Here is a 17,768-nt window from a genome sequence, read left to right on the forward strand (position 1 = left end):
TTAGGCTGGGGGAATTTGTTTCTCGAACCGATAGTTGCTGAAGTTGGTTTGGTTGGCACTTCCTTTTCTGTTTTCTGTTTATGTCAAAACTGAATTTGGCACTTATTCTCTATGTTTTCTTATTCTGGTTCAGTAATTAATTGGAAGGTGATATTTGTGTCAACTGAACCGTGTATCTAAATTCAGAGCTAACAATGCATGAGAAGGGACTCGTTTATATTTTGAAGTTCATTTCATTCATCACACATGTAAAGAAATTTCTGACAACTCACTCTAGTTCATTAGGAGGCAAAAACAAGACCTGTAATGTGCTTTTTCCTTGGACTAGTAAACAAGAATTATTGGGGCGGGTACCCTATGACCCCCCTTTTTTTGGGTATCCGGAGACGAGCGGAGCGGATTAGGGTCAAAAAAATAGTGACTTGATAAATTAGGGTCAACTCAGCCAAATCACGTTTGGATGCAGGTATCCGACCCATGTCCATCCCTAGTGAGAACCGGGTTTTTTTTTTTATTTGGCTTTTGTTGGCCTTCCAGGCTTTCACTAGTCGTCCCAAGCCAAATTCCCAATTCGTCAATTTCGCCCAGACTTCACTTCACTCCAGCCCTAAAATTCTAAAATCTGTCGCTCCCTTTCCACCTTCTTGCTGCCACCGATCTTTGCTGCTGTCGCCGACGGCTCATCTGAAATCTCCAAGTAAGTTCCTACTAGAGAGTACAGGCTTTATACCACCAATTTCCAGTCTCATCTCCTACACTTTGTCCGAAGAGTCCAAACCTAACTGCCTATATATTCTGAATCAATTCCTGCTGCCTTCTTCGATTCTCCATCCAGTCCCCGGCAGAGTTGCAGAAGTTGGGAAGGTTGGTTGAAGAAAAGGGTTGGAGTGATCTTTGTTTAATCACATAAGTTAATGTTCTGCAACTGGCTAATTTGGTGCACGCTAAAATGTTTACTTTTTGAAGATATATTTGCTTGTGCTATATAAATGCATCCTTTAAAAGAAAGAATTGCATTGATGGGTAAATGCTATCTAGTTTTGATCTACAGATTCATTGAAGTATAAGAAGAGAGGGAAAAGCATAAATGACCAGCAAAACACGTGGTGCAAGAGCTTTATTGGGCACTTTTTCTTTAATTCTTTTATTTGAATTAATGTTTCCGTTGTTGCTTTCTATGTGTTTAAGGAACTGTCAAAATTACTGAAAAATTTGGGATGCACCTCTTTTGGTAACTCCATTGTTGCTTCCTGAGTTATGCAGAAATCAGGATGGCTACTTTTAGTCTATACTTTTTAGTTGGAATTGCAGAAACCGGATAACTACTTTTTTTAAAAAAAAAAATTTTGGCATGAGTAATAGACACTAATTAGATTTTAGACGTTGAAGTTAAAAACCACCACTTATGCTGCTTGAAAGTTGAAATCTGTGTTCTAGATTGACATTTAGCATCCACTTATCACTTTCTTTTTTTTTTTGCATTCTTGTTCTTCTTTTTCTCTTTTGGCTTAACTGAGGTAGGACGGAAATAGAATGCTAAGCCAGCTCAATGGTTGACTAACCATGTAGAAGACTCTTGTTGAATAACCAGGCAGCTAAAGATGCCATCAAATTATGTAATGCAGCGAGAATGTATTAAACTGACTTTTACTTGTTTGTTTTCTCTTATCTTTATGTATTGCAGCTGAATACATATCAATCTAAGTATAGCTTAGTAGGTATTACAAAGTCTTCCACAAAATTGCTTAACAATCTTTGGAAGCAAATTAAGGATGTTCAAATTAAACATGTTCAATTTGGTGAATTGGATATGGATTTGGATCACTAATTCTTGGTAATATTTTGTAAATTTGATTTGCAGGAAAAAGATATATATAGGGTGGCCGTCTACAGACTAGAGGGGTCAAAACAATCCTACTGAAATCAATTCTTGATCCGCTGCCATGGGAAAGAACGAGTTCCTGACGCCAAAGGCAATAGCTAATAGAATCAAAGCGAAAGGCTTACAAAAACTCCGATGGTATTGTCAGATGTGCCAAAAGCAATGTCGGGATGAGAATGGCTTCAAGTGCCACTGCATGAGCGAATCACACCAGCGACAGATGCAGGTTTTCGGCCAAAACCCTAATCGAATCATCGATGGCTATTCTGAAGAGTTCGAACAAGCGTTTCTCGAACATATGAAGCGTAGTCACCGCTTTAGTCGCATCGCCGCCACCGTGGTATATAACGAGTACATCGCCGATCGCTACCATATTCATATGAATTCAACTCAGTGGGCGACTTTGACGGAGTTTGTTAAGTATTTGGGGAGGACTGGCAAGTGTAAAGTTGAGGAAACTCCAAAAGGGTGGTTTATTACTTATATTGATCGTGATTCGGAGACCTTGTTTAAGGAGAAGATGAAGAATAAGAGGATTAGGGCGGATTTAGCAGAGGAGGAGAAGCAGGAGAGGGAGATTAAGAAGCAGATTGAGCGTGCCGAGCAGCTGATGTCAACTGGGAATGAACAGGAAGTTCAGGAGAAAAGGTTGTTTGAGAAATCGGAGAACGAGAAAATTAAGTTAAGTTTGGGATCATTGTCGAAAAGTAATTTGAAGGAGGAGAGTTCTAGGGTTGTTTTTGATGATGTGGAGAATGAGAGTAAAGGCGACAAGGGGAATAAAGGCAGTGGAAAGATGGGAAGCTCAGTGTTGGATGAGTTGATGAGGGAAGAAGAGAAGGCGAAGGAGAGGAGTAATAGGAAGGATTATTGGTTGTGTGAGGGGATTATTGTGAAGGTAATGAGCAGGGCACTGGCAGAAAAGGGGTACTATAAGCAGAAAGGCATAGTGCAGAAAGTGATTGATAAGTATGTTGGGGAAATTGAGATGCTAGAGAGTAAGCATGTCTTGAGAATTGATCAAGAAGAGCTTGAGACTGTGATTCCACAAATTGGAGGACTTGTGAGAATAGTTAATGGGGCTTATCGTGGGTCATATGCTAGGCTGCTAGCTGTTGATACAGATAAGTTCTGTGCTAAGGTGCAGATTGAGAAGGGGATTTATGATGGCAGGGTGATTAAGGCCATTGAGTATGAAGATATCTGCAAAGTGGCTCAATGAAAAATGTTGATAAGAATGTACTAACTGTATTGTGATCAAGTGGTAATTGTTCTACTTTCCAGAGTTGTTCAGTACCATGATAGTCTGCATCTTTTATGAATGATTGCAATCTTCTTTCTTGTGAGTATATTAAGCAGTCTGCTCTGTTTCTTGCAATTCTATGTTCTTCTGATTGTGTTAAGCATTCTGGTCTCTATCGGTTATGCTTTATCTTTCATACTACTTGTGCTACTTGTATGAACGAGGGACCTGGTATTTGTAAAGGTCTGGTTCCTTAAGATCACTTCATTAAACTCTTTTACATTTTTCTTTATGTTGCCTAGAGTTTTATAGTACATTCTTTTGCTATATTCCTTTCATCTGGTAAATTACTTTTTAGTAAAGTTGAGAGTTGCTTGGCTTAACGACAAAGCAGCAATGAAAGTCTTTCATTCATCTTTTGAACACACACACACACACACACACAAAACAAACACACACCCACATATAAAAAAAAAACCACAAATTTAGTCAGCATCTTGTTGTCTCATCGAGTATTCTAGAAAGAAAATTGTAGTCCTCTCACAATACGTCCTAGAAAGTGGGAGATATGGGCTGTACCTTGACTGGGGTATTACTAGGCAGGTGTGTAACCTAGAAAATTTAGAGAACTGCAAAGTATGATGTTGTCGAGGTTTTTGACGCAATTATAGTGGCATAAGAGTTACTCAGTTGGATAAGTGGGAAGATATTGTCAGATATTTTCACAGAACAAGCCAGATTTAGAATGAGAACTCCTTAGGTTACTGCATAAGTTCTCTATCCCAAAATGACAGGCAGTGAACGACAGGTTGTACCAAAGGGATATTTTGAAGATTTGAAACCCCTGGCTGCAGTTCTTTCCTTAAAGTTGTAACATTTACTTATTGCTTGAAATTCTTGCTATATCTTTTTTAATTTATTTAAATTGTGAAACCCTACCTTCTTTGTAAATTTAGCTGAAAAAAGCTATAGAGGATCAAATTTTGAAACCCATAAATTCTGTGATGCTAGTAGGTGACTTTGCAGATTTGAATAAGTTGTGAACAAGGATGGTACAGCATCGTGACTTGCTCAGCTAGAGGTCAAGTCAACCATTTAGCCTGATGTTAATCACACAAATTTTGCTCTGTCCCAGCCCTCATATGACCTGGCCAAGAATGATATATATTGTGAAATGTTCTTATTGTTTACTTGTTATGATGCTTGGTTTTATATTAGCTTTTAAGTTCATCAGAGTTGTGGAAAGTTCCCAGCTCTACAGGTCTTCCAATTGCGTGACAGATTGAGCTAATGAGCTATATTTTTTAAATGCAATATCCCAGTGTTACAATAAATGGCAGCCAATTCGACCTTTTTATTTTCCTTTTCTCTTAGCTGGTTAATTTAGCATCTTATTCAAATTTTTGAGCCATTAGCCTATTAGTGTATTCACCTTTTTCAGAAGTTTTGACACGCAACATGCTGAAAGACTGCTAAGCCATGCACTGTGTCTTAAAGAACTTAGGCTTGGCATTTATGTTGTTTAATTAGACTATTTGGTAATACAAGTGAATGACCCATCGTTGATCTTTTGTTGCAGCAGTGGGCAGGTGAGACTTGACAGTCAACCATAAGCTAATTTGCTTCAGCCTATTGTGATGTTTTACATCAGAATTTTCTAAGATGGATGTTGGTAGACAAAATGTTTTCTTTCTCAGATTAAGGAGACTTTTAATTTTAAACTCAATGGATATGCCTCTAGATGCATCATAATAATCTAACGGATGAAAAGATCTATCTGGATCTCTACTTTGGATGTAATACTAGTCAGCTGTCTCTGGCTTGTTTTTCTGTTACATTGGTTGTTGTTTAACCCACCTGAATCTGTACTTGGATCCCATGTTAGTATGTCTTTTGAAAAGTTTTTTCTGCAGAAGAGTCAAACTAGAAAAAATACAGAAAATTAACATATTGATTTCTCATAGCTTACTGTTTGAGTATTTTTTTTTAAAATTATTCGTCACTTATCCCTTCTTGAAGTTAATTCAGGCGAGTTTGCATGTTTTTCTATGTGGCAATCTTTGCAGGTGCTGGAAGTCCCATCCCCCCCCCCCCCCGCCCGGTTGCTTCTCCCACAAAAAGAAGCATTGTCTCATCAAGTGTACTGTATAGAAAAGCACAGTCCTTGTTTTATATATTTAAAAAATGGGATACCTGGGTACTCAATAAAAGATATTGGTATTATGAGATAACTTCTAATCTTGACATACATAGGCATTGCAAATATAGGACCATTTATGTTCTTGACAGAAATTCTTGTAGAACTAAAGTTGCTTGCTTGGATTAATTAGGAAGATTCTTCAGGTCTGACGCAGCACAAACACTTGGTAGGCACAATAGCTTGGTAGAAAAGCCCAGATATTGAATTTCAGCCGAATTTAAAATAGCAACTTGGAATAGGATGAGAAAATACGCTTGGAATAGGATGAGACTCCTAGGAGTGATTCCTAGAATTACTACTAAGATTTTCATCTCCTTGAGCATGGGATGAGACTCCTAGGAGTGATTCCTAGAATTACTACTAAGATTTTCATCTCCTTGAGCATATTTTCTCATCCTATTCCAAGTTGCAGCGTCAATGAGCAAGTTTTTGTTCGGGCACTCCCATGCCATGTGTCCCTTCAAACCATACTTGAAACATCCATCTTTGTTCTTGTTTTGTTCATCGATTGTGGAAGCCTTAGTTTTTGTCTCTGCAGGCTTGGAAGTTACTTGAGTTGCTGCTGATTTATATGGCTTGCCATTTGCAGCAAATCTTTTAGGAACTACCTCCCTGCCTTGAGTATTGAACCTCTTAATTAGTGGCTGTCGCAGGCTCTTTTCAAGTCTAAGACCTGCTTGGACCGCATTATCAACTGTGTAGATATCATATCCCATCAATTCTTTGCGACTACCAAGTGTTTGTGCTGCATCAAGGTCATGCCACTGAAGAAGCCAGAGTCTTGAATGATTAATTTGTGATAGAGTTAATTACTTAGGTTCTTTTGAAAATGACTGGCATTGAGGAACAAGATGTGGTAGTTGGATCTGTGGAAGTTGAACAAAAAGCCCTCCCTGCACCTTTTTAATGTTTGTCTAATTGGATATGGCCCATGTGAGCTCAATTCTTCCCCCAAACCATACCTCCTTCCTGCGTTGCCCTTCCCATTCTTTTGAAAACAAAAAGGTCACCTTGTTCGTCTAGCTTGCATTTTAATTGTGAAATAAAATATCAGTCTATTCAAGTTTCTTCAAACGGAATTTCTATTTTGGTGTACTGAAAGGCTTGTGATGAGTGTGGCCAAAATGGAATTAACTATGATGTTCCACATAAGTTCACCCTTTTCACATGAATTGATCTAGTTCTTAGGTCATTGTTAAGTCTGTTCATTACTTTTTAATTTTTTTTTGCCTCATTCATGTTTTAATTCTAAGATTGCTCAGTTACCAAACATACTTATGAATTGGTTAGTGTTTGATTAAACTAATTAAGTTGCCTCAATGTTTGGTTCAGTGTTTCACTCAGATGATTGCTAATAATTTTTCGAGGACAAATGAAAATTGATCCTGCATTTGTTCTGTGTGTTTTGGCTACCAATCACAACTTGCTAGAATGCCATAATGGTCTTAGGTAAGCTTGAGGAAAAGTCTACAAGCTACAACCCATGTCCTTTTGGTGAATCTAATTAATCCTGGATAGTTTCATTGTGTAAACAGTTTGCCTTTTCTGTTTTCATCTCTGTGTACTCATTGTGATTAGATGCACTTCTTTGCTGAAAATGATAATATCTTATTTCAACATTCCATTCATTGAATTTTACTAAAGTTTTGAAACTTCTGCTGGCTCTGCCCGTGTGATGATGTCCGTGGTTATTAACTATACAAGTTCCAGAAGATCAAGGAAACTGCTAGTATTGATATTGTTGACATTCTTGACACATATTCTCATGGTACCAGAGTTGCTTGGGAAATTTGGGAGGATTTGTTGTGACTTTATTTAACAGAAGATGCATGAGACAGAGTGAAGTTGAATGTTCTAGCAGCAAGTGCCTTCTTTCAAAAAAACCAGCAAATGGGGACAAGGTGTATTGAAAAGGTATTTTGAACTTGATCTGAAGCCTACAGGTCTGCTGCTGAGACGTGTAGGCCCAAAACTTATGAAGTTCAGTTTCATTTCCTTCATCTAGTTGCCATGTCAATTGTGAAAGATGGTGTTAGCTTATTCGAGTATCTAGAAAAAAACTGAAGTTGCCATTTTTTTTTTTCAGAGAAAAGTGAAGGTTCTGCTCGAGGATTTGAAATTTATGGCCTAATCTTCTGCCAAAGTTGTGTTGTGTGTGCTATGAATTGATCTGGTTGGTATATTTCTTTTCTGTATCGGGCCACTCTGTACTTAGTCCCTTTTTCCCCTTTTATTTTAGATAGCTGAGGAACCAAAACTTGGTTGCTATGGAACAATTAGTTTTGCCACTGTCAAGCCTACATCTCCAGACCTCTTAGTTTGACCAGTCTTTCCCTTGGACTTCTGCTGATATTGGTCTTTAAGGCGGGAGGAGGGGGAAAAAAAGGAAAAACAACTAGATTGAACATGATTTGTTCTGTATGTTTTGAATGCCAATGGAAAAAATTCTAGGTTGTTCAACAGTCTTCAATCTAGAATTGAGAGCCCTTGGTAATTCTGCTTAATCTTCGTTATTGTCATGGTACAAAGTGAATAGTTGCTCTATGTGTATACATTCTTGTGCTTGTTTTCATCAATTTCACTAGTTGCTTGAAGTGCTAGTCGTATCTTATTCCACTGTTCACTCTGTACATTATACCTGAAGGTAGTTCATCTAACTACGTTAAAGGTAGTTGGTTTAGTGATAGTTATATGATGTTATTATATCTGTTTTATTGGACTTGATATTCAATTGGAAATAAAATATGTGGCGAATCTTAGCACTACTTAATTATGTTTAAGTTAAATGCCAATGGGCAGTCTTGATATCAACAATAATTTTGTTTTGGTACTTAAAACTGAAGATTACTGTCCTGTTGTAATTTAATCTAGTTGATTGTTTTCCAGCTACAAACAAGATTTTGAATCATACTCGTTCATTGGTCCCAGAGAAATGATTGGGTCAAGCGTTATTAATTTAATTGTTCATCTAACTGTATTTAATCCCATAAACTGATGAATATGTTAATTTTTTTTTCATAAAAATTTTAGATGCAAAATTTGATAAGGTTTGTGAAGAGTTTCCTTTAGTTAAAAGAAATCACGTCATTATCATTTGACATTATTTGAATATTAAGCAAAAGTAATTATGTGTATATATTTGATAAATCTGTGCTTTTTTTTTAATGTAGAGAGAACGAGTGAATGAGGAGAATAAATGTTATTGTTAATTACAGTAAGTTGAGACAAATATCCATTAGTATTATTTTCTATTAAAAAATAGAAAAAACTTCCTTAAATTCCAAAAAACAGCCACTAGTGTAGAGTACAGAAAATGACGAGGTGAATTAATTCAGAAGCTTATATTTTTGCATCACATGCTTTTCTAGTTAAAACCGAGATATTTGTATCTTCTAAACAATGTGCACGTCACTTGCTCCAGATTCAGTTGTAGCATTTTATGTTAGAGGGCCAACGCTTCTAACCCCCAAAAAAGCTTTTCACAGGTTATAAGGAGCCAGGAAAACCCTGTAAAAAGGCTAGAATTTTTTAAGTGGGCAAATGCAGATATCCTATTCCAAGCATCCTCACTATAGCACAATTGTCAGCATTCTTGGAAACTCAGGCAGGATGGCTGCCTGCTATAAAAGAAGTGATGGTCAAAGGAGTGATGACCTGTGCCAAAGTTTGTCAGTTGGATGAAGACATCCCACTTCGTAGAAGCTGTCCTCAGTTCAACTGAACATGCGAACTGAAGAAAATCTTTTAATACACTCTAAGGGTATGTTTGGTACTCCATAGAATTGGGGTTTAGAATTGGAATTGGAACCCCAATTCTAATTCTTGTGTTTGGATGCTGTCTTTTCCATAGAATTAGCATTGAATTCCAATTCCAAGAGGTTCCAATTCCATGAATTGAATTCTTTACCAGATCAAAAGAATTCTAATTCCAATTTCACAATTAAACGGGTCCAAACGCGGATCTAATATGGATCAAAAATTAAAATCGGGTCAAGGGTATCGGCACCCCTCTCTTTCTATCTAACTCACCATTTTTCCTCAGCCGCAGGTGCTCTGCTCTCCACCATCGCTTCCACCTGCAACCCTTTCCCACCACCGTCTCCCCCCTGCCTTCCGTTTCTCTGGCCACTCATTTGGTCTAGATCCAAATGAATCTGACAACGATGGGAGAACTGCCCTGGTGTGTATATATATACTACTCTCATTTGACTCCTTAAAAATTATTTCTAGAATGCAATTCTGTCTTTTTGTTCATTCTACATCCTTTTTTTGTACTCAGCATATAGCTGCATCAAAAGGAAACGAGAATTGTGTGCTACTGCTTCTGGATTTTGGAGCGGACCCCAACAGCAGAGGTATCTCCAACTTTCATACTGCTTTAAGTTATGACGTCCAAATACTGCTATGGGAACCCAACTTTGTGATGATATAGAAGCAGGAAAACAATTTAAACAATTCACCTCATTTACTGCGATTGTCCATTTCATTTTGGTCTGCCTGTTGATCTGTATTTTTTTCATTTTGTATTTTGTTATTGCTGTTTTTGGGGGTTGTTGTACTCAAATCTTTTATAACTCCCTTCTCATATGGTTTGAGTTTTGGCTTCAAGCTTTATCAAATGTTTTTGCAAGAAATTAAGAAGGAATTTGATCTTTTGATAAATTCACTGCACTAACCCCCACCAAGTTAAGTGTCTTCATTCATATATAGTTCCAGAGGTCGAAGAACAAGCCTCTCTAATCTAATGCATGAAATGAACCTGCCTAGCTAGGATTATTCCGTCATTTGCTCCCGCTTGTTACCCGGACCATTGTCTTTCTAACTTTTTTTTTTTTTTTACCATACCAATTTCATAACGAAATCACTTCTTTGTATCCCCCCCCCTCCCTCCATTTTAACTACAAGAACAAAAAAAAAGAGAGGATTTCTATGCAGTGGATCAGTACATGTATATAGGCTTTTAGTTTCCTGCTTGTCTTCTAACCTTTCAGTAATTCACACCCCCATTCAATCTTATCCTGATCAGCCTCAATTTTAACTACATTCCTCATTTTTGTTTGTTTGGGTTAATCTTGTTTGTGTATATACTATTTTACTTCTTTTCAACTTGATTTCGATTTTTACGCTAGTATATCCATTCTCGCTAGTATATATATATTGTCATTGTATATAAGATTAGTTCCTTTTATTTCGGATACTTCATTCATTTCTTGATAATGCTTATCTAGCTAGCTGGATTTCAGATTCACAGGAATATGCAAATAGGAACAAATTGCATCCTGGTGCATGGAATCTGTACATATTATTATTTGCTTTAATCAATCAACACTTGATTTCTTTCTGGGCAATAAATTAAGGACCATGCATGCATGAACATGGTCAATAATAATAATATGTTATGCCCCAATATTAATTCCTCATTCAACTAACAAAATTCATTAATAACTCCATATCCACAAAATTAACATGTACACTTAAAAAGAATATATATTAAACTGAGCCCTGAGTTCATGATAGAAAGCATCCATAACTTAATTGTCTTATCTACCAGTCCAAGTCAAGACATCGATCATGCAACACAATTAGCCTTAGAAAATTAATGCAATGCAATACATCAAAGCGCTAGCTAGCTAAGTGAAGTGCTTATAATTAAGGGTAAAAGAAAATTGAGAGCACACATTAATATAACAAATTAGTTATTTAATTGTAAACACCAAAAAAAATGGTGGAAGACGAGTTATCTAAAATTGAATTGGATAGATTTCAATTGTTGAAGGGTATTGACTTACTTATGAATGACAGGACAAAGTATGACACTTTTTCTGGTCTCGGAGATGACTTAAAAAAGGATTGGCTATTGATGCACATTGGTAATTGATTTTTTTTTTGGGTAATCTCCAGTTGAAGTTGTTTTTGTAGAAGAAGTTGAGCTGATTGCTGGAAGCCCAAGTAGAGCAAGTAGAAGTTGTTACTACTCCATCGTGTATCCATGACTTTTTAAATTCTGATGAGTTCTTTGTTTTTTATGTAATGGATCAAAACAAGATTATAGAAAGATTCTAGAGCGTATTTCAGCTATTTTCTCTGTTTTTGAGATGATAAGAATGGAACATTGGATCTTTTGTCTGATGAACTAGCATTTTAGATATTGAGATTAACATAGCTGCCTGTGTTGATGCCCTGACTTGTCCTTGAGTTACATGAACCTTTGCATTCTTTTTCAAAGTTAAGGAGATTTTGTATAAGTGCTCTTCCTGTATTCTGTTGGTTTTTATCTTCCACAAGTCTGCACACTCACTAAAGAATGGATGACAGATATTATTCTATTTAGCAAGTACTTGACTGTGTGTGAATTGGTCATCTGACAAAAGTAGGGCTTTAGCATTTTCTGGTTCTTTTCTTGTTTCGGATAGCTTGTTTATATATCTTTCTTTCTTTCAGCAGTAGGAGATACATACAGCTCCTATTTTCTGTCTTCTTGTGTTCTCGATTTCTTGCAATATTTTTTTTTTGGGTATCACTTCAGTTAATCTCGATGATAGAATAAGAGAATAGGAACCCAATGATTATTGTTGGACTTTCTGCGGTTGAAAGTGCCATTGCATTGATTAAGGACAAAGCTAAAGTTGTAGAGGCTTGATAAAGCTCCATCAAGTTAATATGTATTATTGAGTAGTGGATAAACTTTGACTAATGGGACCAACTCATTGACGTCTTGATCAACGAGCAGGGCCTAATTTTCAGCCTTTTTCTTCTGCTTGGTATATATAATCCAATCCCTACTTTTAATCTCTGTTTACCATAGTGCAGTAGAGCTTATTAAAGCATATGATTAAAAATTCAAGTACGGACATCCTTTTCTTATGCATTATTTTGCATGGAACTTGGCATGATTTGGGATATTTGCAGTGATAGGTATAGCTGTAATTTTTGTTTGAGAGTTTTCCAATATCTAATTTGGTCTTTTGAATTAATAGCTAGTTTGGCATGATTTGGTCTTTTGACTTACCTTTTCTTATTGTTGTCATGATTTTGAATTGCAGAATTTGGATATTGACATGGATAAAGAAGGAGACGAGCAAAAAGCAAAAAAGAGAAAAGCGGTAGTTGCAAATTATATGGTAACAATAGCTACATTAGTAGTTTGGTGGCATGAGAAACATATAGTAAAGGAGCCTTACTTGGACTTTAAAGTAGCACGTGAAATATATCTAAGGCGTCTTTACTATGGAAACAATAGAGTTTGTGTAGAGCAACTTAGACTCAATAAACATTGTTTTACTGTTTTATGTACAAATTTAAGAGAGCATTGTGGGTTGACGGATACTAGAAATATTACTGTTGAAGAGGCAGTTGCAATGTTTCTCTATGTTCTTGCTCATAATTTTAAGAATCGCACTGTCAATTTTAATTTCATAAGATCAGGTGAGACAGTTAGTCGATACTTTAATATAGTTCTACGTGCTATCATAAAATTGGGGAGACACTATCTTATCCAGCCTGAATCGGAAATGGAAGGTTACGAGCATGAAAAGTGGGAATGGTTTCAGGTAATCAATATTTTTTGATATTTATTAATGAAGATAATATTTACAAGATTCATCAACTTATGATATTTTGTTTATAATACAGGATTGTCTTGGAGCGTTAGACGGTACTTATGTTAAAGTACATGTTCTTCTTAGAGATCAAGGAAGATATAGGAATAGGAAGAATGAGATAGCAACAAATGTTTTAGGTGTATGCTCCCGTGACATGAGATTTACATATGTATTGCCTGGATGGGAAGGTTCTGCAGCAGATGGTAGAGTTCTACGGGATGCGTTAGTTAGATCAGATCCATTAATTGTTCCCAAGGGTATGTGACAATTAGATATCAAGTGTTTTTTTTTCTTTTAACTATAAATGAGTAATAATTTGTTGTCTAACATTACAGGCAAGTACTTTCTTGTTGATGCGGGTTATGCAAATAGCTCCGGTTTCTTAGCTCCATATAGGGGAGTTAGATATCATCTTAGCGAGTGGTCTGCTAATGGGAGCAAGCCTCAAAATTTTAAAGAGTTATTCAACCTTCGACATTCAATTGCTCGAAATGTGATTGAAAGGACATTTGGTTTGTTCAAGAAGCGGTGGGCCATTTTGAGAGATGCATCTTTTTTTGATGTTAAGACTCATGTCATGATAATTAATGCATGTGCCATCCTTCATAACCTTATTCGAGTAGAACAACCAAATGACCCTTACTTGGATGAAGTTGATGCTGAGATGCGAAGAGTACAACATGAGGTTGATGATGAAGATGAAATGGAAGATGAAGATGAGGAAAATGGAATGGAAGATGATGGTCCAAATAATGATGGTGGTGTAAATGCTGTTAACGAGAATCGAATTCGAACAGTACAACCAACTAGCGAGTGGACACAATTTAGGAATGCTTTAGCACGAGCAATGTTTATTGACTATCAAATTAGACAAGGCCATCATGGAAGTTGAAATTTGATAGGAATTTATTCGAACTTAATTTCATATTAGAATGGCCATTTATTGAAAAATAGTAGCAATGTATAATTGTGCTTTTCTTTCTCTTTTTTTTTTTTGGCTAAAAACACTTTGTTTGCGTATTCCTCTATTTCTTGTATTCCTATATTGAAATTTCTTGTAAGATACAAAATTCAAATATTTATAATAGGTACAAGTTATGACTTTCCTCCCAATTCATATCATAGAGTAGGCTTTTGATTTTCTAAAATTTAAAGTTCTTAACTTTAAAAACGTATCAAGGTTTTAACTCGATAAATATTAACTACTTTTTATGTTAGAATATACAATTATTTTTTATTTAATTTAATTTAATTTTTTTTAAAAAAAAAAGAATTTTTTATTTTTGCAAAAAAGGAACTAATTTTTTTTCTTTTAAAGCTTTATTAACAATTAGTTAAATGCAAGAAAAAATAAATTATTAAAGGTACTAATTGGTTTTTTCCTTAAAGCTTTAGTAACAATTAGCTAAATGTTAAAAAATTATTATATAGTAAAAAAAAGAAATTTTTTATGTAAGGAAATATTAGTTGGAAACAATTCTAATTCCTAATGAATTCTTCTCTCATACAAACAAAGAATTTGGAATTTCAAATAAATTCTGTATCAATTCTATGCATTTTCCAAACGAAAGAATTGAAATGACTTGGAATTCCAATTCATAGAATTCCAATTCTATAGAATTTCAATTCTAATTCAATTCTAATTCTGTAGAACCAAACGTACCCTAAGAGGAATTGGTGACAGGATTTTTTTACCCTCTCACCCGTCCCCTCAGCTTTCTCACCACCAACTGCCAAGCAAAAGATTCAAATTCTAAACTTGATGGTGGGAAAGATTCTAAAAACCCTCCCTGATTAATACACTTAGGAGGAAAGGTGAAAGAATCAAAGATAGAAACTGTTGATCTCCTTTACGGAGGATTTTTTTGGAAGCCTTCCCTGATTTTCCTTTGAATTTGCTTGTGGATGCTCTTTGTTAGATCAATCCTTCTTCAGATCTATGTTCTCCAAGATAGTATACTCGAACTTAACATTCATTAGTGCATTTGGATTGAGGAACTTGATCAAAAATTTAAAATTCACAAAAATTACTCTATTGTCTAGATTGTTTAACAGGTGTTTGGATTTACAACTCACCAATTATTAAAATATATTTTAAACACTACAATAATTTGTGATTTACAAGTTTAAATATCTCCTAAATAATCTAAAGAATCACAGGAATTTGAGAGAAATGCAGCAAATTCTTGACTTGTCTAAGATATTATTGCAAGTTCTGTTTGTTGACACATCACCACAACGAAATGACCTATAAGGCTATAATCTCACACTCTCTTGGCAGCTTTATCTCCAAAAGATATGGAAAGAAATGTAAAATGCTGCAACTCTTTTATTCAGAACATAGCGTACTGCTTAAGGATTCTTATGCCTTTGCAGTATATATGGCTACATGGCCGTTGTTCTTTAGGCTATAATGGAAGACCATTGAAACATATCCAGCGGAATAAGTTCGCCATTAAGATAGGAAACCAGAACGAATGATGGTAGTGCCATTCTTTTTTGGCAAATTCTTGCTGAAGAAATAGTAGTTCAACTCTCTCCCTCTTTTTTGGGGTGGGATGGATTGGGTGATTCGTGGAGAAGAAGTGTAAATAAAAGGTATTAGGTTTGAGCTCTTTCACTTACACTATTAAAAAAATTACTCTCAATAGTTAAAAAAAGACTCTCTTAGAATAAATGTATAGTTAGTAAAAAGTATAATTAGTAATTAGTATAAATATATTAGTATAATTAATCAATAATTTATATTAATATAAATATATAATTATTAGTATATACTATTAGTATCAATAATATATATATATATATATATATATATTAAGGTGGTATACGGGGTGGGTATGCTCCCCCTCATCCCATGAGTCTCCCACAAGCACCTGTCTCAATAGTCATCCCTAGCAACAACATCAGTAACATAAGGGCATGTGTGTTTTAATTCTATCAAGCACATAGGTATATTCACTTTCTAAACGTTACTATGGCAAAAACATTTTTTCCTTTGAAATCTACTGCTTAACGTGTATCTTATTCTTTATTAGTGAGGGCACATTTCTAATTTTTCTAAGACGGAAATCAGTTTTTTAAGAAATTCTATACACATAAAATTGAAGTTTTCCATGCTACGCACACACCTTGAAATTATAAAATTCAGAAAGTGAAAAACAGGATAATGGAAGTTGTTTTCTAAAAAATGGATCGCATTTTAATAGCTTCGACTAAGTTTATGCGCATAAAGATATGACGTAGAGGGTTCTCTTTAACGGGTGAGACAATTGATGATGGTGATTTCACAATTTCAAAAAAAAAGTGAATTTTGGAGATTGATAATTAGAAAATTTTTGAAAATGTGGAGAGATTTGCATGAGAAAAGCATCTATTATACCCTTTGGCGCTTGTTGTGCTAGTGGATATATTTACTGTGTTAATTTACAATATCTTGTGTATTAAGGCACTGAATTCCTAATGAAAAGAATAAATTGTTTTGCAATGCAAAGGGCGCCCCTTAATATCCTTTTTCCTTTGAAGCGCAATAAGGGTTGTGGGCATCCAAAATAGGTAACAGGAATGGCCATGATTAGGAAATGGGCATCTCCAACTCTATTTCTGTTCAGTTATATAAACTGATAGAATTTTAGTATAAATTGATATAATTTTGGTATAAATGTGAATTATGACTGAATTGTTATAAAAACTCGCAATTACACTAAAAATATATTAATCTATGCTGAAATTGTATCAGTTTATACAACTAGACAGAATTGTAACCAGCGAAACCCCGGATCCTCATAATTAAAGGCCTATTTCTGGAGAATTGTTAAACCCCAGTTTCTCAATTGTTCTCTTAGAATGTCCTTTTCTAATATCCTTTCGACCAGCTTTTTGAACTTAGTATCAGAAGCGGGGATCAAAATAGCATGATCCCATATGCTCACTCAAAGCAAATCTTGGCTGGCGTTAAACTCCCACCATAAGTAGTGGGTGGGATTTTAAAAGGCCCATTGGATAGTTTCAACTCTATCCTTAAATCAGTGAATCAATTTATTTACGTATCCTTAATTTTTACAGAATCTAGAGGGCATTTCTCTAAAAAAGAATCCATTCTAGTATCATGTTTTTCGTTTCTTTTAACATTGTCCAATACATTTGTTCCCGGACCAACTTTATTAGCTTTATAGTGGTGCCAGACCGGTGGATGATATTTGCTTCATGACTGTTGCAGATATTGCTTTAAATTCTGATTTGTCGAGATTAATTAGCCTATATGTAGGACTGTCAATGGGATCGGATCAACCTGACCTCAGCCTGTTCGGTCCAAAAAACCTCACGAATCCTAATAGTTAATTAGGTTGGACAGAGATTATTTAGGCTCAAACTAAATGTGAGCCTAAGTTCGGCCATGCTAGACTCAGACCCAATTAAAGCCTAACTCATATTTGAGTATAATTATATATGTAAAAAATATATATAATAATATTTATTATTTATAATTACCTATACTATATATAAAGGGAGAGGAGGGGATTTGGGGTAAATAAAAATATGTCACTTTATTTACTTCCTAAACTATCCTTGACGATGAGGGAACTTTTGATATAAACAAAAATCTATCTATCTTTAATAACTATCCACTGCCAATATGATTTTTTACCAAGTAATATGTATTTTTTTCATATTCTAATTGTCAACTTATTTAGTAAATCTTAATTTTAATTAGCAACTACCAAATATGGTTATGATTAACTATGTTTTATAAATTTTATTTTGGTGAATTTTTGACATATGTATTTTCAAAATATAAAACCAATTATTTTGAAAATGATTTCAATAAAATACTCAAAACAT

At 35.1% G+C, this 17,768-nt stretch overlaps 2 protein-coding genes across 4 annotated transcripts; both read left to right on the forward strand.

Moving 5' to 3' along the window:
- The first annotated feature begins 579 nt into the window (after positions 1–579).
- LOC113775042 (KIN17-like protein) lies at positions 580–3,417 on the forward strand. The gene is made up of 2 exons (XM_027319765.1): positions 580–864; positions 1,862–3,417. Exon 2 carries the CDS (start codon positions 1,944–1,946, stop codon positions 3,102–3,104), a length of 1,161 nt encoding a protein of 386 aa, XP_027175566.1. The 5' UTR covers positions 580–864; positions 1,862–1,943; the 3' UTR covers positions 3,105–3,417.
- Positions 3,418–7,031: 3,614 nt separating this feature from the next.
- Positions 7,032–13,877, forward strand: LOC113775041 (protein ALP1-like). 3 transcript variants are annotated; one of them, XM_027319763.1, is made up of 8 exons: positions 7,032–7,239; positions 7,412–7,498; positions 8,801–9,085; positions 9,368–9,505; positions 9,605–9,680; positions 12,369–12,875; positions 12,958–13,183; positions 13,262–13,877. In XM_027319763.1, exons 6-8 carry the CDS (start codon positions 12,384–12,386, stop codon positions 13,816–13,818), a joined length of 1,275 nt encoding a protein of 424 aa, XP_027175564.1. In that variant the 5' UTR covers positions 7,032–7,239; positions 7,412–7,498; positions 8,801–9,085; positions 9,368–9,505; positions 9,605–9,680; positions 12,369–12,383; the 3' UTR covers positions 13,819–13,877. The 3 variants fall into 3 exon arrangements, with proteins under 3 accessions (XP_027175564.1, XP_027175563.1, XP_027175565.1); XM_027319762.1 differs by having other exon boundaries at positions 8,811–9,085; XM_027319764.1 differs by lacking the exon at positions 8,801–9,085.
- The last annotated feature ends 3,891 nt before the right edge of the window (positions 13,878–17,768 follow it).

This window comes from Coffea eugenioides, chromosome 6 (genome assembly GCF_003713205.1).
Source record: "Coffea eugenioides isolate CCC68of chromosome 6, Ceug_1.0, whole genome shotgun sequence".
Taxonomy (NCBI): Eukaryota; Viridiplantae; Streptophyta; class Magnoliopsida; order Gentianales; family Rubiaceae; genus Coffea; species Coffea eugenioides.